Source organism: Centroberyx affinis, unplaced genomic scaffold (genome assembly GCF_046629955.1).
Source record: "Centroberyx affinis isolate AG114_WGS23_722 - 3 ecotype Tasmania unplaced genomic scaffold, CSIRO-AGI_Caff_v1 ptg004359l_1, whole genome shotgun sequence".
NCBI classification, from domain to species: domain Eukaryota; kingdom Metazoa; phylum Chordata; class Actinopteri; order Beryciformes; family Berycidae; genus Centroberyx; species Centroberyx affinis.
The window spans coordinates 617,232-639,927 of record NW_027282055.1 but is presented as its reverse complement, the minus strand read 5'-3'; the positions used below and the strand labels follow the sequence as shown (position 1 = coordinate 639,927).

General features: G+C 42.5%; 1 protein-coding gene across 1 annotated transcript in view; it reads right to left on the bottom strand.

The window, feature by feature from the left end:
* The window catches only part of obscna (obscurin, cytoskeletal calmodulin and titin-interacting RhoGEF a), a 46,179-nt gene extending 24,352 nt beyond the window's left edge, over window positions 1-21,827 (bottom strand). The window contains 33 exon segments of the mRNA XM_071543641.1: window positions 104-246; window positions 249-533; window positions 829-1,095; window positions 1,388-1,645; window positions 1,958-2,236; window positions 2,423-2,692; window positions 3,399-3,665; window positions 4,146-4,412; window positions 4,964-5,230; window positions 5,634-5,900; window positions 6,658-6,924; window positions 7,225-7,491; window positions 8,416-8,442; window positions 8,552-8,818; window positions 10,034-10,309; window positions 11,029-11,295; window positions 11,919-12,188; window positions 12,409-12,675; window positions 13,064-13,330; window positions 13,824-14,087; window positions 14,639-14,911; window positions 15,739-16,005; window positions 16,316-16,582; window positions 16,831-17,100; window positions 17,431-17,697; window positions 17,876-18,139; window positions 18,291-18,557; window positions 18,953-19,222; window positions 19,505-19,771; window positions 20,225-20,329; window positions 20,629-20,790; window positions 21,409-21,675; window positions 21,788-21,827. Coding sequence (XP_071399742.1) covers window positions 104-246; window positions 249-533; window positions 829-1,095; window positions 1,388-1,645; window positions 1,958-2,236; window positions 2,423-2,692; window positions 3,399-3,665; window positions 4,146-4,412; window positions 4,964-5,230; window positions 5,634-5,900; window positions 6,658-6,924; window positions 7,225-7,491; window positions 8,416-8,442; window positions 8,552-8,818; window positions 10,034-10,309; window positions 11,029-11,295; window positions 11,919-12,188; window positions 12,409-12,675; window positions 13,064-13,330; window positions 13,824-14,087; window positions 14,639-14,911; window positions 15,739-16,005; window positions 16,316-16,582; window positions 16,831-17,100; window positions 17,431-17,697; window positions 17,876-18,139; window positions 18,291-18,557; window positions 18,953-19,222; window positions 19,505-19,771; window positions 20,225-20,329; window positions 20,629-20,790; window positions 21,409-21,675; window positions 21,788-21,827 — 7,995 coding nt within the window.
* Window positions 21,828-22,696: the final 869 nt, after the last annotated feature.

Below are 22,696 nucleotides of genomic sequence, written 5' to 3'. Positions count from 1 at the left end.
TGTAACTGAAACAACATTTGAGACATTGCCAGATATCGGCCAAATAAGATTTGGAAATAACTATTATGATTTGTTTTAACCTACTTATGTGCTGGATGGGTGCTACATTTAACAATGTAATGAGTTCCAGAATGTTTTGACAATCACAGGAAAGTAGAAAGTATTTGAAAGTTGATTTGGTACTTTGTGTGATGGGCCACTTACTAACAATATCTGAACTGTCTGATACATTCAAACTTGCCATACATGCATCCACATGCACACACCTTTAACTGACACAGTTGCAGTCGTTGCTGCACTTCCTACTTGACACGAGTAGCTGCCTCTGTCCTCAGGTTTGAGCTCCTTGATGAGAAGCTGCAGCAGGCAGCCATCTTGCTTCATCTCATACTTCCTGCTGGCTCTCAGTGGCAGCCTATTCTTCTTCCATTGCACCGGCACCCCAGACTTAGACAGCTCACAGTACAGAGAGGCTGTACCTCCCTCCTCAGCCTCCACACTCTGCAACTCCTCCTTGAAGAATGGAGGAGGCTCTGGGGTAATGGGTAGGGAAGGACAGAATTATACGTCTTGAGTGTACATGAACAGTGTTTGAGACTTTACCAGATCAGGACGAAATAGCATTTGTAAATAGTCATCATGGTTTGTTTCATGGTGGATGAGTGTGGTTGCCATATAGGACAATACAATGAGTGCTGGAAAGCTCAGGCAATCACAGGAAAGTATCTGAAAGTTAATTTTGTAAACTTTGTGTGATGGGTCACTTCCTAACACTATCTGAACTGGCTGATACAATCAAACTTGCCATGCACATGCGAATACACACACCTTTCACTGACACAGTTGCAGAAGTCGCTGCACTTCCTGCTTCACATGAGTAGCTGCCACTGTCCTCAGGTTTGAGCTCCTTGATGAGGAGCTGCAGCAGGCAGCCATTCTGCTTTATCTCATACTTCCTGCTGGCTCTCAGTGGCAGCCTGTTCTTCTTCCATTGCACTGGCAATCCAGACTTAGACAGCTCACAGTACAGGGAGGCTGTACTTCCCTCCTCAGCCTCCACACTCTGCAACTCCTCCTGGAAGAATGGAGGGAGCTCTGGGACAGGTGGGAGGGGAAGGACAGAATTGGATGTGTTTAGTAATAGGATAGTACATAGTGCATAGTATAATGTTAGAAATCTAACTAATTTTCAAAGACAGCAGGCATTGCAATTAACTTATTACAATTAATATTCAAAGGAAAGAAGAAGCGCTTTAAGAAGTGTTTTACTGTATCAAACCAGTAATAAGAACATGCTTAAAAAGTAGGTAATTCATAGCTACATTGTGTTCATCAGTGTCCATCAGAATGAAAACTGTCTTTAAAGCAGCAGTGCTTTCTTTTTTACCTGTTACAGTAAGTTTGGCACTGCTCTGCACATCTCCTGTATCACAGGAGTATATGCCAGTATCCAGAGGCTCCACATCATGGATAAGCAGCAGGTTGACTTTGCCCTCCTTACGTATCCCATATTTATCACCATGCAGGAGCGGGATGTGGTTGCGTCTCCAGGTAACAGGGGTGGTGAGGTCAGAGGTGGTGCAGGACAAGGTGGCCGTCTCCCCCTCCATGATCACAACGTCCTTAGGCTTCTCCTCAAATAAAACTAAAATTCACATGCCACATTAGAATAACAAATCATAATAATATAGTTGTTAAAATGTAATATAATAAAGGAGACGCACTGCACTTCTAATACCTGGAACACCACAGTTGTATTGAAGAAGTGGCAGGTATCTCGCTCATTTGAAATCATATGCCGAATTAGAAATGAAAGTGAATAATCATAGAGTTATACATATATCTATCTATACATATATATAGATATAGATATAGATATAGATATAGATATAGATATAGATATATAAGTAAATGAAAATAAATCTTGGCGCTCTCTGTCTCTCATGTCTCTCCTCACCTTTAGCCTTGGGCACCACCAGCAGGCATGCAGAGGTCCTCTCCTCCCCAACCACAAACGCCACGGTGCCCGTCTCCTCGGGCGTCGTCATGGTGAGGACCAGGCGGTGCTGGCGACCCTGGCACGTCATCTGGTTCATCTCGTTCTTCTGCAGCGGGCTGGAGCCCAGCCACCACACACCCTCGCTCACATCCGCATGGCTCAGCTCGCACACAAACACTGCGTCCTCGCCCGCCGTCACCGTCATGTCCCGCAGCTCCGTTATAATCCGCACGCGCTCTGTGGAGGAAGGAGGAGCTATATACAGCTGTCCTTTTAGAGAATGCAAACTGATATATTGCAAGAAACAGCTACCTTGGTGAGAAGAATCTGTTGGTTTTATGAGTTAGCCTTACGAAGGTTGTCTGTACTCAAAAACTGAAATAGATCATAGAAAAGATAGTATCTACTGAAATATCCACCTACCCCTAATAACCAGATTGGCAATGGTCTTTTTGCCCCTGGTGGTACAGCAGTACTCTCCAGCGTCCTCCAGACACAGTTTCTTGATCTCCAGGGTGTGTGTGGGGCCTCTCTTCTTTACAATGTAGCGTCCTCCCTCTTCCACCAGGGTGTTGTCCTTCTTCCAAGTGACGGGGACGTTAGCGCTGGAGATTTCACAGGACAGCAGCACTGATTTCCCCTCCATCACCACTTGGCTCTCCAGCTCCTTCTCAAAGAATACTGATGCTGCCGCTGGTAAAAGAGGTGAGGGAGATACAGTGTTAGCAATAATAACTTGAACTTACACCTAAAGTAATAAATAGTGACTGGATTATAATAGCAACATGAACATGATCTGAACAGTGATGTCCTCCAATTAACAAGTGTACAAGGGTGTTGGGTTAATACAATACTTTTAACCACCACGGGTTGGGGGGTTATTATGCAGCCTACGCTATATATATATATATTTTTTTTACCTTTGTTTAACCAGGTTAATTAAGAAAAAAAATCTTATTACAATGACAATGTTTGGCAAGAAGCAAAAGGCCTCTTGATGGGGAATTCAGGGGAAAGGGGACAAAAAAACAGGGAATGACAAGAAACCTAGCTGTTCACAGAAGGCAACAGAAAACACAAAAACAGCAATGTTGACAGAGACGGTAAAGTTTTGAAAAAGACAGTAAAGTACCACAGGCATTAGCTGGACAGATACACATAAGGATTTGGTGGTAGCAGACAGCATAAACAACAACACAAGCAACAACAAGGACACCACTAAAAGCCATTAAAACATGACAAAAACATACAACAGCACCAACAAATGTTAGAAAATGTGTTTGCATGATTGCATTATTTTTTATATTTCTATGGAGTGTGGGAAGCCTAGTCTAACTGGGCAAAAAGACATCCCAATTAAGAAGAAGAAGAAGAAATAGTAAGATAATAATGTCAATACCTCTCACGTTCACTTCAGCCGTCGTCTTCTGGTCTTCGAAGACGCAGCTGTACTCCCCTACATCCTCTGGCTGGATGTTTTTGATGTGCATCTCAGCTATCTTCCCATCCAGCATCATCTGATACCTGCCCCCATGATGCAGCTGGTCCTCCCCCTTCCACCACTGCACCGGGACCCCGGCCTTGGACAGCTCACAGCGGAGGGACACGTTGCCTCCTTCTCGGGCCTCCTGGTTCTTCAGACCCGTCCTGAAGGTGATGGGGATAGCTGTGGGTTTTGGAGAGAAAAAAAACAACAATCAAACAAAAGTTCAAGCTGTGTTTTTTCATGTTAAACTGCGTATCAACTTAAATTTTAAGATAAGATTTAGGTTGTTGTTGTAGAATTAGGTTGTTCCAGTAGCAAAAGTTATAAGGTTCAACAGGGAAAAAGAAAATAGGATATAAGCACACAGATAGGATATACATAAACAGAAGAAAACAATAAAAGCAATAAATCATCAATAGCATGACTAATAAAATTCTGCCAACAATTTCAACACATGTTAAGCAGACTAACAGAAAATTGCAGATTTTCATGTTTTTTTCTTGAAATGAAAGATTACACTGTCCCATAGTCACCAATCTAAAATATGGCTGCTTTTCCTAATTCCTGAAAAGTTGACATAATGGAGATCCGAACAGCGGTGATTTACTCACAAAAATGCAAACACCCACAAACGTGCGCACATATCCATTCTTCTCTTACGTGTGATGGTGATGTTGGCTGTAGTCTTGGTGTCGCCGTAGCTACAGCTGTAGAGTCCGCTGTCCTCCAGCTGGGCGTTCCTGACGGTCAGCTCCATGATGCTGTCTCTCTTCTTCATCTGGTACTTGAATCCGCTCTTCAGCAGCTCCTCTTCTTTCCTCCACTCCACAGCGAGGCCGGGCTTCGACAGCTCGCAGCTCATCGTCACGCTGTTCTCCTCCTCCACCTGCTGGTTCCTTAACTTCACCTTGAATGTGATGGGCGGAGCTGACAGGAGGACAATAGAGACATCAGGGTCAAAGTAAGAATTTCTTTGAACTTCATTAATTAATGTAATAACTAAAGAAGCTTAACTTTATTTTATTTTATGTTTTAATTATCATTATTTGTTATAATATTTATTTTTTTATATTATTTTACTTTATTAAGTTCTTTGTATTGTATATCAATTGAGGCAGTGGATTTGTTTTGTTTTTTTTCAAAATTCAAAAACTGGAAATCCATGCTATAAAACGGTTGTTATATCCAATCTGCAAGGAAATTATTGAGAATTACGGCGCTATATCAGTATTATGCGAATTATACCTGCAATTTACATTTTTAATTGAGTGAATGAGTTGAGATTGAATTGATCAAAACCCTGGCAGGAAATAGGAAGCACACAGGACAGAATATATGAATTCAGAAATAATAAGAGAGGAAACATTAAGAAGGTGACAGAGAAACACCTTGCCGGTCTTCAAAACTTGAAATAGAAGCAAAAATGACAAGTTCAACTCTCAGAGGTTCTTGTAAGCAATATTGGATTTGTTTCTTACCCTTGACGGTGAGCTCAGCAGTTGACTGGCTGTCTTTAGTCTTACAGGTGTATTTGCCAGTGTCGCTCTCCTCTACGTTGTTGATGATCAGTTTAGTGAGACGTCCCACCTGCTTCATCTCATATTTGTCTCCAGGCTTGAGGATGACTCTGCCTCTCCTCCAGTCCACCGGAGCTCCGGGCTTGGAGAGCTCACAGCAGAAAACGCCACTGTCTCCTTCCTTCACCACCAAATTCTCCACTTCTTGCTTAAATGTTATAGGGAGAGCTGGGAAAAACACAAACATTAAATGCACAATCCAGAATCAGAAATAGTTCCCTCTTTGGTACCATGATAGCCCTTCTCCTCACTTAAGTTATTTGTTCCCTATTAATCTGTTTGCATAGCACACAAACACTTAACTGACTGAGTTCATGATACAAGGGCCAAAAGTGTGTGACATTTAAACACAAGTTTTAAATATGTTTTGCTGCTGCTGTTTGTCGAAATTGGAGCAAAATGGAGCTTATGTTGAGTTATGGTGAGATTTTTTTAGACTTCTAACATGTTTATTTTGTGGAAATTACCTGCTCTGTCCCAATGTGCTTAAGATATAAAGCAGTACAGAGTCACTTGTTTGTTCTGTGAATAACTTCTTTTAAGTCTACACTGAAACTGAAATGGAGCCTACCTCTAACTTTGATGTCAGCTGAGGTCACGACGGTGCCGACGAAACAGCTGTACTCCCCAGCGTCCGGCAGAGCAACAGTTCTGATCAGCATCTCAGCCACCCTGCCCTCTTGCTTCATCTGGTATTTGTCTCCCTCCTTCAGGAGCTTGGCGTCTTTCCTCCACTCCACCGGGACTCCTGGTTTAGAAACCTCACAGCGTAGCGTCACGCTGCCTTCCTCCACCGCCTCCTGGTTCTTCAGCTTCTGCTTGAAAGTCACTGGGATAGCTGCAGAGTGATCCCAAAATACTGAATCAGCTGTGTAAGTTCAAAGTTTGTTAAAATTCAAGTCATTATTAGTACTAGGAATTGTAACATCGATAAATCTTACATTTCTGGCACAGCTCCTACCAAACCAATCCCTCCCATCCACTTGAGTCACATTTTCATAGTGGAAATGAGTAAGCAGTGATAACCTTTAACCCTCTCAACATGGTGGAAAAATCAAGTTATGTGTCAGTCAGTGGTAAGAAAATACTTACAAATATATATACACGTATTCCTTTGTTAGCCAAACTAACCATCATAACTAATATTTGCTTAAATGATGTTCATAAAATTAGCTTGTTAAGCTGCAGGATGTCCATGTTTGTTTGTCGTTTGTCTTGCGTGTTTGATTTTCCTTGAATGGTTTTCCTTGAAATAGCACTTGAATGCAATGCAGTTTAGGAGCTGACTTGGAAGTCCCGGATGTCGGACTTTCCAACCAGCACATGAACGCACAGAGATTTTTGTGAAAACCAGTAATCATTGAGTTACTGGGACTGATCAACAACTCTGTCAACCTCCCTGGAGATATATTCTGGTCACTTTGTGCTATGGGAAAGTAAAAATCTTACTTATTGCCCCTTTAATAACAAATGTGCAACGAGTCACACCTCTACTTATGAACAAACCTAAGTCAGTAGGAAGACAGTCAGGTGTTCTGGATGTCAGAACATTCATCAATGTACAGTACTGTAATTCAAATTGCAGTGCTGCTCACCAGTGATGATGACAGTGGCAGCAGATTTCAGGTCATCACACACACAGCTGTAGACGCCGCTGTCCTCAGGCTGGCTCTTCCTGATGCAGAGCTCCAGGATGGAGCCGCTCTCCTTCATCTGGTATTTCTCTCCGTTGGTCAACACACTGTCTCCCTTCTTCCACTGTACTGGGACGTCGGGTTTAGAGAGCTCGCAGCGGAGCGTCACCCCGTTGCCCTCCTCCACCTGAATATTCTTTAGATCTTGGATGAATGTGACGGGACGTTCTGGAGAGCACCATAAGAGACATGTCAAACTGATTCAAGTAATAATCCGAGACATTTTCATATAAATAAATGTTTGTTTTGTTACTCTCTATCGCTGACTGATAGCAATTTGATCTATACCCAGTTCATGAAAGCTTTTACATTTGCTGCTCAGTGTCGGGTAGGCCTTTCCTGGGAAAAATCCTCAGATTCTACTTTGCTATATACCTTGTATTCCTGATTTTTATGTAAAGTATCTTTGAGCACCCTGAAAAGCATATGGGAATAAAATGTAACCTGTAACATACATATAGTACTCACCATTCACCATGACACAAGCTGTTGTCCTTTGCTCTCCACAAATGCAGGTATAATTTCCAATGTCCTCCAGACTGACGTCCATGATCTTCATCTCCACCTGCAGGTCTTTCTTCCTCATCTGGTATTTGTCTCCATTCCTCAGCAGCTCCGCTCCTCTCCTCCACTCCACTGAGGGAGCGGGTTTGTTCAGCTCACAGTGCAAAACCACACTGTTCCCCTCCATCACTTCTTGGTTGACCAACGGCAGCTTGAAACTGGGGGGTAAACCTGTGGAGACCCGAGAACCAGAAAAAATGATCCATGGCACACCACCACTGCACAAAAACTACCTGCTAGAGAAAATGTGGAATCTTCCTGAAAAGCATAAACAAGTATAGGTCCTATGCTTTGAATTAATGCTCATATTTTAATAAAGTATCCAAATGAGAATAGTTTCAGTGCTTGCACAAGGATAAAATGTGGGACAAAATGAGGATGGATGGGTACTGAAGACAAAAACATTACCCAGCTATCCACCTCTGCTCCAAAACAACTATAGGGGAACAGTGTATTTAAAAGAGAATCTAATCATCCAGAGATTTCTTCAGATTCAATGGATTTGATGGAAAAGGGTGTTTCAGATATTCTTCGGTGCAGGAGGGAAAACAACAAATATACCATGGAAGTTACATCGCAGCAATGATATGAGCAACATGGCAGATATGCTCACAAAAGAAACCGTCATGCTCACATCACTTTTGACTAACAAACCAGTCCCTTTAAGTTGAACAGTCACAATGTTACATGATAATCCAGTGGAAGTGGTGAATTTCTATCCCATGTCACATCACAAGACAAGTATTTTTCTAACCCAAGCTCATGAAATGCATACATACATGAAATAATACTAATGCTAATACTAATGCTAGAGTTCATTAGCTAGGGAAAAACTGTAAAGGATGTTTATAATTGCCATAAACATCCATTGCCTAAACATTCAACATGTTGATCTTTCTGCATTAGATATAGATTTTACCCAACACCTGAGAAGTAATGTACAGTACAGAAGCAGTACTGTGACATTTAGTATTTAGACTGGGTAACTAGAAACAACAATCTCCAGTATGGTTTAGTGAAACTACGCATGGAGCTCACACAGTATGAAAACCCACTGAGTCTATTTTGTTTTTATGGTACTATTTTGAAGCTGACCTCTTTCACGTCTGCGCTCAGCTGATTCTGTTGAATACATTGGGAAAAATTCACAAAAATGCATGACTTGCGGTATATCACTCATACATAACTATGAAATATGCTTTACTAAATGAATGAATTAAACTTGTCTTACCCTTGACAATGAGCTCAGCAGTTGACTGGCTGTCTTTAGTCTTACAGGTGTATTTGCCAGAGTCGCTCTCCTCTACGTTGTTGATGATCAGTTTGGTGAGACGTCCCTCCTGCTTCATCTCATATTTGCCTCCAGGCTTGAGGATGACTCTGCCTCTCCTCCAGTCCACCGGAGCTCCAGGCTTGGAGAGCTCACAGCAGAAAACGCCACTGTCTCCTTCCTTCACCACCAGACGCTGGAGCTCTCGCTTGAATGTAATGGGAAGCGCTGTTGTGGGAGTATAAGAAATATCTTCATTTATTTATTTCATTATTTACCAGACATCTTTATCCTGTTAAAATATCTAACTATTACACAATCATTGGTTTCTTTGGTTCTGATTTGTAAATTGTTTTAAAGTTTCTAAATTTCCCCAAGGGGATAATAAAGTATACAAATACAAATACAAATATAGGCTGATAAGGATTAAAAAAAAGCCACTAGGAGACGTCACAATTGGAAAGACGCCTCAAACCAGTTATCCATTGAAAACAACCCCTCTCATGTGTAGAAAACCTCCAGTCTATTCTTTGAAAAACAGCCAAACTGTTGAAAAAACAGCCTACACCAGTTAAAGCTGTTTGATGGTCTGATGCTGGTTAAGGTGGTAAATGGGAACATTGATGCTGGTAGACCAGCTAAGACCAGCATAAAAGTGCCCAAAATACAGTAGCATGATACAGGAGTATGACCAGCATACCTTGGACACCAGCATAACCAGCTTGGCTGATCTAGGCTGTTTATTTCAGTAGGGAGAGACCTGCATGTTCTGATTCTCTCTCCTACAACCATAATAAACTTTTGTTTTTTCTCTCAGTCACTGTGTGCCTTTTCCTTTAAAGTATCTTATAGGTCCCAACACTGTTGTGTCATGGGCACAGAATTTCTGTTCTTGCATTATACTGAGTGTACATGTACAGTACAATCTTAGGAGATCTCTAGTTAAGTGTTGCTAGGAAACCTTGAAAGGAAGGAACACTGTGGGCTTGTTCAGATAAAGACAAAAGGCATTCCAGGAAGACAGCTGTTCTTTTATACTCGCGTACAGTGAGTGATTGAAATAGTAGAGACACATACTTTTTCCATAAAATAGACTGAGCAGGTGAATCTAGGTAAGCGCTATGATCCCTTATTGATTTCACCCATTGAATACACTTAAGTCTTGAAGGGGAGATGTAGATGAACAGCAGGAGACTGGTACAACTAGGAAGTCAACATCTTGAGACAACTGAGACATGGATTGTACAAAGGGGGTGCAACTCAATATTAGGAAGGTGTTCCTAACATTCTGCACACTCAGCAAATACCATAGGTATTTGTATAATATTATCATTAAAAATGACAAGATTATGAGCCCATATCAAATCATGACAGGGCTGTAATGTAGATATGGCCAGCACAAATGAAATTCCTCTTTGTGAACATCCCACTCTTCAAACTCACGTTTCACTTTGACTTCAGCAGCGGTCTTCTCATCTCCTATGACACAGCTGTACTTCCCTGCGTCTTCTGGTTGGACGTTGAGAACAGTCATCTCAGCTGTCTTTCCTTCCAGCTTCATCTGATACTTCCCTCGAGAAACCTCCTCAGACAGAACCTGACCGTCTCTCTGCCACTCCACCGCGACTCCCTTCTTCGACAGCTCACAGTGTAAAGTTAGGCTGCTCCCTTCCTGGGCCTCCTGGCTCTTCAGGCTCACTTTGAACGTGGCAGGAACCGCTGGTAAACCAAACACAGATATATGCACACAAAGCAGAGCGCAGGTGAAAAGACTGAGAAACAAAAAGCCAAAAACAAAGACTATACTCAACTAACACATTGGGATATTATGAGTAGCAAGCAGTGACTAGTGAGAGACTAAGCAAACTGCTGAAAAAAATGATGAGCTCCTACAAAGCATAAAACATACTGTATGTACATTACAAAGGTTACTAAAGATGACAATTATCAATGGACAATGAAACAAGAAGTGCTGAAACAATTAGTCAATTAATCGATAAGTCAATCGACACAAAATTAATCAATTATGATTTTGATAATCAATTTATCGTTTTTAGTCATTTATCAAGTGAAAATACCAAGCATTTGCTGGTTACAGCTTCACAAATGCTAAGATTTCTTTGCTTTTCTCTTTTTCATATTATTTCATAATACTTTGGGGTTTTTGTGGCTGCTGGTCAGACTAAGTTAAGTCATTTTAAGAATCACTTTGGGCTCTGGTAACTTGTGATGGGCATTTGTCATTATTTCTGACATTTTATAGACTAAATGATTAATCGATTAGTTGAAAAAAATAATCGATAATGAAAAAATAATTAGTTGCAGCCCTACAAGAGAGTATAAAATGCAGGTATAGAATGCGGTTGATTTTAGCTTCATCAGTCAGTGTTTCTGTTCTTCATACAAAAGACATATAAGATACAACCTATTGAACCTACCAATAACTTTGACTGTGGCCTTGGTCCTCTGCTCTCTGCAGACGCAGGTGTAGACACCGCTGTCCTCTGGCAGAGCGTCTCTGATGGTCAGCTCCAGCACCGAGTCTCTCTGCTTGATCTGGTACTTCTCTCCGTTCTCCAGCAGATCTCCTCCGAGTCTCCACTCCACCGGGATGCCGGCCTTAGAGATCTCACAGTGCAGCGTGATGTTGTTCCCTTCCGCAATCTGAAGGTTCTTCAGCTTTTGCTTGAAAGTGATGGGAAGAGCTAAAAGGCAATGGAGGTGTTCATCGGATTTGCTCAATTCAGTCAAAAGCGTTTTGGAAAAGGTCTAGACACAGTACTTGCTTTCATACCGTTAATGAGAAAGAATTAAATCCTTCATTGAAGTCCTCCAACTCAAGAATTTAACAGACAACTAGCATCTTATTTTTTCTTTTGTTTCTCTCACAGTGTATATTATTGTACTATTATAATTTTAAATGATTGTCCTTTGCACAAGTCCAAGGAATACCGATGATATTCATGGAGAGTTAACTAACATCATATAGTCAACTCTTATATGATCAAGTCTGCACTGGCTGTATATTTATATATTTATATCTATCTATACTCTGTTTATACCATTCCAACTCATGTGTGCAGCTTTTCAAAAGGTGTTCAGGTATTAAAAACTCTTTTCTCTGGAATTCTATATATTTCTGTTTATTTTCTCAATTTAATGTGACCTGTGAAGGTTTAATGTTCAGCAACCCACAAGTCCTTGTATGTGCAAAATCACTTGGCCAATAAAACTTCTGTTTCTGATTAATGTAAATTCTTGTCCCTGTTAAGTAAAGACATAAATAATAAAAAACCAACAATAAACTAAATAATAAATAAACTCCTACCATTCACAGTCAGAGTTGCAGTGGTCTCGATGCTTCCACAAATGCATGTGTAGATGTCACTGTCCTCTGGCGTCACATCAAAGATCTTCAGTTCAATTAGCATGTCTCTCTGCCGCATCTGATACTTCTCTCCATTCCTGATGAGTTCATCCCCGCTCTTCCTCCACTCTACGGTGTGACCAGGTTTAGACAGCTCACAACGTAAAGTCGCACTGTTGCCCTCCTCGATCACCACATTCCTCAGCTTCTGCTTGAAGGTGACTGGGAGAGCTGAGGAATCATGGGAGACAGTGGATTGAGATGTATTATATTGGTGTTATAGTACTGTACACTTGTCTCTTTCTATTGTGCTCTAAAAGTCATAACATAGGTGGTGAATTTTGGAATCCATCAGCCACTGTGGCTGTGGTGAATGCAAAAGTTAGTTTACTGCCTTGAAAACCAGTCAAAGAAATTTCCTGCCTTGTTTCCAATCAAATAAATTCCCTACCAATGATTTTGACAGTGGCAGATGTCTTCTGATCGGCACACACACAGCTGTAGACGCTGCTGTCCTCTGGCACAGGCCTCCAGATAAGGAGCTCCAGGGTTGTCTCTCTTTTCCTTATCTGGTACTTAATCCCGTTCTTCAACGGCTCGTCTCCCTTCCACCATTCTACTGGTATTCCAGGTTTGGACAGCTCACAGCGCAACGTGATGTTGTTGCCTTCCTCTGCCTGCATGTTCTTCAGCTGTTGTCTGAATGTAATAGGTATAGCTAGAGAGAAAGAGGTGACAATTTGTTAACAAATACAGATAGAAACATGGTGGAAATGGTAAAGCAGACCTGGGTCGTAGAGTATTTGCATATAATCCTTGGCATTTTTAACTGCTTGGAGTACCAAATGGATTGATGTTTACTCCATCAGGACCAGTGTAAATTAAGTTATCAATCACTGAAAATCATGCATTGACTTTCAAATACTTTCCTGTCAAAGTTTGCTTTGTCGAAACTTTCTAGCCCTCAATGTACTCCAGGCAGATTAAGATAAAAATGAAAAATGATTTGTAAATACTATTTGACCCAGGTCTATGGTAAAATTAAGTAAAGTAAAATGAGTCAATTTTATGAGTAGGAACAGTAAAGTGATTTGCAGGGCTGTTACCCTGGACTTTGAGGCTTGCTGTAGTGCGGTGGTCTCGGCACAGACAGGTGTATTCCCCCGAGTCCTCAGGCTTCAGGGCTGTGATGGTTAAAGAGATGGTTGTCTTCTTCTGTTTCATCACGTACTTGTCTCCAAGCCTGAGGCTCTCCTGACCTCTCCTCCAGTGGAACAGGACCCCGGGCAGAGAGTATTCACAGGTCAGGGTCACAGACTCCCCCTCTTTGGCCTCCACAGACGTTAGAGGCTGGGTGAACTCTGCTGGGATGGCTGGAAAAGGAAGAACAGGAAGAGAGGAAAGTATTCCTGAACAACAGAAGTATAACATTTTGTGGGTTTTACCAATAATAAGCAAGCAAGCCAATGTTTTTGACATTTTTTTTCATTTGGTATTGAATAGTCATCCTCATAAGGTGGAGGTAGAATAAGAGAGAAAAACAAAAAGATGCACAAATATATTTGGATATTACAGAAGCATTATTTCAACTCTTAAGGTACCTACTAGATCAGTCCTAATGAGGCCAGTTTTCCTACATTTGTTTTGTAATGTCCTCATACTACACATTTGTGCATCAGAGCTATGAGTATGAAGCTGTGGGCTGGTAGGCATTTTCACCTGTTTATATTATCAAAACAGCTGATTATCGTGATGAATAATATCTCTCATAACCCTCTGTCATGTACAACCCAATGTCATTTAAGGTTAGGCAACAGTGAGCAATAACATTCCACTAATAACAGACAAATAAATTCTCATTCTTACCTTTGACAGTTACCACAGCCCTGGTGGTGACAGACCCGGCGCTGCACTCGTACACCCCGGCATCGTTGCTGCAGACCTCCCGGATGGTCAGCCTCGCCTCGCAGCCGGAGCGACTGGCGAAATACTTTGAGGAGTTCCACATCAGGCAGTAGTCTTTGTACCACAGGATGTGACACGGCTTGGAGGTCACACAGGACAAAACCAAACCACCTCCCTCAATGGCCTCACAGTCCTCCAGTGCTTTGATAATGGTGGGACGCCTCTCTGGTGGCATGAAGAGACAAATCAAGACTGAATCACGACAACGATCAAGTTTCCATTTTGATAATGTAGATCAGTGGCTCTTCAAGTCGCGTGATAATTTTGGGGGGTTGTGAGATGATTTATGGGATAGGAAAACAACATATTTCTATGTCATTTTTCAGATGTTTTTCGATTTTTGCTTTTTTTGTAAAATACAGCCTGTGATGGGGGTTGCAAGTAGGCACTGTTTCGTTTTAAGGGGTCACAAGCCAAAAAGTTTGGGAACCATTGAAGTAGTAAACCACTGATTTACTGTTTTCTTCTTTTACTGTTCTTACACTTGTCATTGCTTCTATTTATTTGTTTTATAGCCACTGTATCGTCGTGTTTGATTTTATGCTGGTCTGTAAAGCACTTTGTTAACCATTTTTAGGAAAAGTGCTATATAAATAAAGTTATTTAATTAAAGGGCACATACTAATGCTGTATATGATCTATCAGAAGCCTAAGTACTGTACTATCTGCAGATAACTGTAATAAAAAAATCTAATACCAATCTTACAAAGCCTCACCTCTAACCAGCAGCGAGGCATAGGATCTCTTATCCCCTGCCTCAAACGAGATAGTGCCAGTGTCTTTGCGGGCCAGCTGTCTGAAAGTGAGGGTGTGGAAGCCTCCAGGGACCATCTGGATCTCATTGAGCTGATTGGTGTAGAGCAGAGTCTCGTCCAGGTACCACTTGACCCCGGTATAGTCGCTGGGACAGATCCGACACCTGAACATGACCGTGTCACCCTCTAGACACTCAACATCCTCCAGCTCATCGAGGATCAGTACCTTCTGGCCTGAGAGGCACATGGAAAAGATGGAAAAGTCAATGGTCCCATAAACCACCTATCGGTCACTGTACACATTAATCAGCATCAATTCATATACATTAATAGCATAAACTTAGAAGTGGTTGGTGGATCATTAAATCTGCAATATAGAAGTCATTTTTAAATAGCCACGCATGTGTTACTTCTTTATTATATTGAGCAGAAGCCTCGATATGCTTTAAAAAGAAAATAATTATGAAATATTACTGCACATCATTATAGGTTTAGGCAAATATCTTTCTAGCCTTTATAACCATAGTAGGTTAGACTGGTATATTGGTTTGATAACAGTTTGCCAATATATTGAGCCGATATTGGCCTTCTGTTGAATATCAGATATCAGGGAAGGACATTCTTCCCTGACCATAGCTGCAACCTGCAATGCAATTTTACTTTTATTTATTCACTGAATTGTTCAATTATGTTTTTTGTGAATTAAGTCTTCATTTAAAGGCATTAATGCATCCCAAAGTTTCCCTACCATTGAATCGGTATTCAGAATTTCATTAGTCTGAGTTTTAATTGAGAGTTTTAGTGTCACATGATGATGTAAATGCTGTTTAAGAGACTTCTCCTTCCTGCCAAGAGTAAAATTCTAGTAGAAACACTGAATCCTTGTATTGTTTGGCCTGAAAATGATCAAATTTAAAGATACCAAATATCAGTACAAACATCAGCTATCAGCACCTTCAATACAAAATATTGGTATTGACATCAGCTTTCAAAAACCCATATTGGTCAAACCCTAAACCACAGTGTTACAATGCTCAATGTTTCATGCACCATAGCCTCACCTTGTATAGTCAGCATCGCCCGGCTCTGCATGGTGCCAACGTCACATGTGTAAACATCCGAGTCTGATTTCTCCAGACCGGTGATGGTCAGCGACAGCACCACACCCTTCTGCCTCGTGACATATTTCCTACCAGACCGCAGCTCCACCATGCCCTTCAGCCAGGTCACCCGCTTGGCTGGCCGCCTGGTCTCACACTCCAGGGTCACTTTAGCCTTTTCCTCCGCCCGCGTGTCTCGTAACTCCCGCGCAAATGTGTGCTGGAGCTCTGCAAGGGATAAAGTAAAAAAAACGTACAATGGTAACTGCACAGTTACTTTTGCTGTCACCAATCCACACTGTATAATGGTATATGGGCAGTATATCCCACTCTAAAGTCTCGAGCAGCACTGATTTTGCACAATGTACTATCACACCAGACTACAGCATAGCACACTATATTGTATTGTTAACCGCTATGAGCTAACATCAAGGTAGAATATCTACCACAAGACAGCAAATTAGTACATTGAGGCAAAATATTCAAACGTTTTTTTTTAAAGAGGCTTTTATTTTGAAGGCCTCTCACAGTCTCCTACCTCTGATCTCTAGTTTGGCACGGGTGGCGATGCCATCGGCCTCACAGCAGTACTCCCCAGAGTCTCTGATGGTGGTATTCTTGATTACTAGCCGCACCAGGTTCTTCTCCACACTTATCTCATACTTGGGGCTCTGCCTGATCAGATGGCCGTTCTTCAGCCAACGGATGGTGGCTTCTGGTTTGGTGATCTCACAGCTCAGCTCTGCGTCCTCGCCCGGCACCGCCTTGACATTCAGCAGGTCCCTGAAGACATGCACTGGCTTCTCTACAGTTGGGAAATATACATTGACATTGTTCTCATTCGTTCATATTCATTCACCTGAATCCCACCACCACTGGGGCCACCCAAACTAAAAATTTAGGCACTCATGGTACCGTAAGCCCATTTAAATGTGTCTACCAAATAATGTTATATTACATAATGAACAGACAGATATAGACACAGACATCCCCACATACACACACATATGAATTGGTAGCTACCCCTTTAGCCTGGGTGAGCCAGCTATTCACCTTTAACAAAGAGCATTGTCCTGCAGCTGAGGTCTCTGATTGTGAAGACCACATCTCCAGCATCGGACAGGATAGCGTCTCTGATGGTCATCTTGTACCTGCGGCCGTTGGTGAGGGCCTGCATACGGCTGTTGGTGACTATTAGCTGGCCATTGATGGTCCAGGAAGGCTCGTCAATGAGGTCATGAGAGAGGAGGCACTCAAAAGAGCAGCATTCGCCCTCCAGGACAGAGGCTGTCTTCAAACGCTGGGCTATGGTGATGTGCAAGTCTGTAGATTGATAAATCATTAAATAAAACTTCTCAATTGTACCACCTATGCAGCAGCTCACAAAGCTAATGAGTAAAAACACACTGAGGGCCATTTAATGCAATATTTTGAGACAGAGTGATGGAAAATTGTATACATTTTTCTATTCTAAAGCGCCATATGTCAGTTTTAGGAAAAAATATTACCTGAAGTTCATCATTAAATATCGCTAAGATGTAGAAGATCCTGGATGTAAAAGTGTTATTCCATTGTTAACCCAAGATTTAAGTTAACTGCTGGTTTAGAACTCTTCCCAAATAACTGCCAACATCTATTTTTCCTACTACCTACCATGCACAGTAACTTTAGCCTTGGTCTGACTGGTGCCCAGATCACAGGTGTACTGTCCAGCATCATCCTTGCTCAGACAATGGACGATCAGGGCCATGGACTTCCCGTAGTGGAGCAGCTCATGTTGGTCACTGGGGGTCAGGACCATACCATCCTTCCTCCAGACGGGAGTCACCGTCTCCTTGGAAGCTTCACACTGCAGACAGACTTCCCCTTGTTCTTCTCCTGCCGCATCCTCCAGAGACCTGAGGAACACCGCCGGGCACTCTGGAGGCACAGAGTAACAGTTTCAGAAACATCTTCATGTATCTCACTCGTAAACAAATAAAAATAACCAAACATCGAAGAAGAACAACTTCATTATCAGAACTATTCCAATGCATCCACGTCAGGATCAACCTATTTCATAAAATGGTTATTCCCAAGTAATTTTAACATGGCTGACCTTTGACCTTAAGGGTGGTGGTCTCGGTAACAAGGCCCGCTTTGAAGGTGACCCTGCTCTCCTGTGGGCGGAGACTCTTGATGGTGAGGCTGTGCATGGTGCCCATGTGTTGGATCCTGCTGATGGCGTTGGAATAGAGGCGGACGTTGTTAAGGAGCCACTCCACATTGGCTACCACATAGTTCAGCTCACATGAGAATGTGGCATTGCCGTCCTCCTCAATTTCCACTGGTTCAAGGTGTTTGACTAACTTCAGCCTTCGCACTGCAACAAAAAGAGACGATTAATTATGCCAAGGTTGAACATGATAATCAGCTGACCCAACATAAAGATATAAAAAAATACTCAATATCCGCATTCCACTTTGAGCTTTGTGTTTATACAGCAAGTATTAGTACAACTCGGTTTTTCTCACCTTCTACCGTAACCTGTGCCGTGCTCTGTGACCCTCCAGCCATGCAGCGGTACTGCCCTCCGTCCATCCCCGTCAGCCCGTGAATGGTCATTTCTGCTCGCTTCCCCTCTCTCTTCATGCTGTACTTGTTGGAGATCTTCAGAGCCGTACGGCCTTTAAACCAGCGCACCACCCTGGGAGAGGGGGCAAACTCACAGCTCAGAGTCACTGAGCTGTTCTCCTTCACCTCCACATCATCCAAGTGGTGGACAACCCGAAGAGGGCGTTCTAGAGGGGGCAGATACAAAAACCGGCTTAATGAGACAATACTAAAAAAAGTTCAACATTCATTCACTCTACCTATTCTATACCACCACAGAAGAACTAAGAGCTTCCAGTCCACCTAAATTGCATGTCTTTGGACCCCACAAAAACAGGGAGAACATGCAAACTTCACACAGAGAGAGCAGGGAATCGAACCCAGGTCATTCTTGCCGTGAGATGACAGTGTTTGTTATTCTACAAAAACAGACATTTCCCCCCCAAAAAATGTTCTTTTTCAGTTGTTTAATAAGTTTTAAAGTTACAGTGCACAAGATTAAGAAAAATGCAATCCTATGACATCATCAAATTACACTGCCCAGGGTTCCCCTCTAATATTCAAAGGACGGCTGGCCCCTCACCCTTGACAGTAAGCTGAGCAGTGGAGCGGCTCTTGCCAGCAATGAAGAGCACGGGCCCGGACATGGAGCTGTCTGTGGAGGTGAGGTCGAGGCTGTGCAGGGTGCCCTCCCTGTCGATCGTCACTGCGGGGCCGGGCTCCAGCACCTGCCCGCTCAGCGTCCACCTGGGAGGCCGCCCCGACTTCAGGCTGGTCTCCACCTGGAACTGAGCTGGCTCTGGCTCCATCACCTCCACCGAGCTCATCCCCCGCACTATGCTGATAGCCTGCTCTGCATGCACAGCCAGAACACATGTTACTACCACTGACATAACTACTGACTCATAATATTAGACATTAGATAACAAAAATGGACCATTGTTGATTTGATGTATATTGTGCATATTAGTGAGAAATTTGGGGCTTTACAAGTATCTTCTCTCATCTTATTAGAGTTATGTATGATAGTATAAGGATTTTTCAAGTGTGGTTACATGAAAATCTAAAGCACATGTTGAAAATAATAGATTTAACATAGTGATTGATGGAATTCCTATGAGAGTGAGCATCTCACCCTCCACCAGAAGCTGACAAGTGGTTTTGTCATCCCCTGCATCGCAGGTGTAGGTGTCCTCGTCTGAGGAGCAAACGTCATCGATGGTCAGCTGCCTGTAGACGTCCTGGCTGATTAGTTGGTACTTCTTACTAGGCAGGAGCTCCCTCCTGTTCTTGAACCATCTGACCTGAGCGTTGGGCCGCGATACCTGGCACTCCAGCAAACCCCGGTGGCGATACATGGCTATCTTGACCCTCAGAGGACGCACTATTTGGACTGGTAGCTCTGAAGAAGGAAGGAACAGGCTTTATGGCAATGATACACATGTGAACTTTTTTCTCAGAACTTACTTTGTGCACATAGGCATTTTGTTCCAAGGAAAACATTTAAACAGATTTTTGATCCTGTGCCTCTCTTTGTTGATAGTTGCTTGGACCTTTGCCCATCCACAGTACATTGCCAAAAATAATGTCTAATGTATCACCTTCTCGCAATTTTCTCGCATCTTGCAATTACAGTTAATTCAGTTTAATCAATTTGTGCTAACCAAGAGGCTGATTACCTGTGTGCTATCCCTTAAAAGTTTCAGTTAGAAGACAGAATAATGTGAGCTAGCCTAATTCAATGACTTGAATGTAAATGTAGGTTCTGTTTTTTAAGCATATTTTGTGGGACGTCACACAGCTTTGGTAACGACTGGTGGATGAAAGTCAGAAAGTAGAAAGTCTGGTGGCTCACCTTTTACTGTGAGAGTTGCATAGGATGAGACTCGTTCTGCAGTGAATCTGATCTCTCCAGCATGTTCTGGCCTGACTGACCTGAAGGAGAGGGTGTGTGTTTTACCTGCAATCAGATCAAGGCAAAATATTTTTAGTGTAACCACACTCTTCTACTGCTGACCACTAAGCAGCTCCATTGAACCAATAAACACTTAATGCCTTCCGTAGGAGCACCTTGACCATAGGCCTTTGGAGAGGATGAATGTACTAAGAACATGACGACTACCCAAAGCTTGAGGTAATATGGTAAAGAAAATAATAGGTATAAGATCAACACCAAAAAAGAAAAATGACACCAAAACATTCATCATATTAATATTATACACTTTAGCTTCAGAAAAGCCCATGTGGGTGTGGACTGACCCTGGTGTCTGATCTTGATGTTGTCCCCAGGTCGGATCCTGCTGTCGTCTCTGTACCAACGGCCGTCCAAATCCACCTGGTTGACCTCGCACAGGAAGCTCACGGTCTGACGCTCCATCGTGTCAACATCCTCCAGCTCCTTCACTATGTGGATGTCTCTGGCTGGCAGAGGATGACAAGAGGACACACAGAAAAAAGGGACCAAACCATGACTGTGAACTCAATCAAGGGCTGTAGTATTCAAGTCTGGTCTTTATTTTGAGACTGGTCTCGAGTCCAGATTTCAGTGGTCTTGGACTTGTTGGATTAAGACTTTGGGAACTTCAAAGCAAATTTTCCAGTGTTAACAAATGTTGATTTTTCAGTGACAATTATTTGGAGTTGATAAGTGTTGATTGGAGTGTTGTTTGTTCACTCATAGAGCTGATATGGCTCTGGGACAGGTGTTCAAAACTATGAAAAGTGTTAAATCAACTCTGATGGGTGGGATCTTTTAACATATAGTATAGTATAGTGTTGATTAAATTAACACTGATGATTTTGCTGTGTTGGATGGTACTGGACTTTAGGACTCTAGGACCTATTTTTAATCCATTCTCTATTTTACATATTAAATTGGTTATTGCACAAAATCCTTACCTGAAATAGTATGACTGAAATGGAATCAGTTGGCAATTATCCCATCAATTGAATGCTGTGGCCTCGATTTACTCAAGTCTTAGTCTTGGACCTGGACCTGACCAGGTCCTGACTGCAGCCTTGTCTGCAGTACCTGCTTACCTGTGACGATGAGTCTGCCTGAGGTCTGGATGCCGTTGGCCTGAAAAGAGAACAGGCCGGCGTCTCCCAAAGCCACCCTGGTCAGGATGAGGGTGTGTCTCTTCCCGTGGGTGCTGATGCGACAGTTGGGCTTGGACTTGAGCTGAGCCCCGTCCCGGGTCCACGCACCCTCTATGTAGGCCAGGTTGAGCTTCACCTCGAAGGAGCAGCTCTCACACTCACACACCTCCATGTCCTCCAAGCCCTTCACCACCTGCAGACGGTTCTCTGACACACGTACACGCAAAGACACATACACAGCGTCAGAGAGTCAAAAGCTTCTCACTCATGTTACAATAATCGAATTGAAGTCATAGCTGTGTGTATGAAGAACACTTACTTGCAGCCGCTACTATTCCTCCGGTTTTATTGTCTCCCATGGCTGAGTTGGTTGAATGGCCTAACCTGCTCTTGCCAACAAGTTCCTCTTCTCTCAGTGATTGTGGGATCTCTTTTGCTTTCCGCCACGTTACTCTCTAGGATGAGACTAGGGCTGGAACTATAATATGATAAAATATAAATATATCAGGCAATGTCTCTGGCTAAGACGATCACTAATGACCTGTCACATCCCTGTCATTAAGGATATCTAATCTTACCAGCTTCCAGCAATTAAAAACAATGATTTATTCATACTTCATTCATACTTATTAGCATTCAACTGCAGAATTCTCTTCAAATGTCCTTCAGAAATTGTGTTTTGTGGATGAACTGTTGTCAGTAATGTATGCCCTGTTTTTGTTTTGAGCACGGCAAGACAAATTTGTCTCAGGGTAATAATGATATATTCTTACAAACTCTCTCTTTCAAAATGGCATCTTGGGCACTTGGAAATGCTTTGGTCTATCAAGGTGGAGACACATGCATCATTCTCATCTGGTTGATCCCAGTTTTGGCATGCCAGTCCTCCTCCGTAATGAAGAGCAGAGTAATCTCTGTCAGCTCAGCACCACCAATATAGACTCAGCTGTGGTGCCTCCTCCTCCATCAGGTTGCATGCACCAAACTCAGAGGAGGAGGACGCTTCCAAAAGCAAACAATAGGCTAAATGAGAACTGCCAATCACCGAACTGGTTGATATGACATTTGAGAATATGAAACACTTTTGAGAGGCTGGTTCCTCCCACTACCATCAGGGATATGACGTTTTTTTAAAGTACTTCAAAGGGGAGGGACATCCTACATCATTACCTCACCTTGTGTGTCATTTCATCATGCGTCATACAGCAACACTGCATTTTGCAAACAA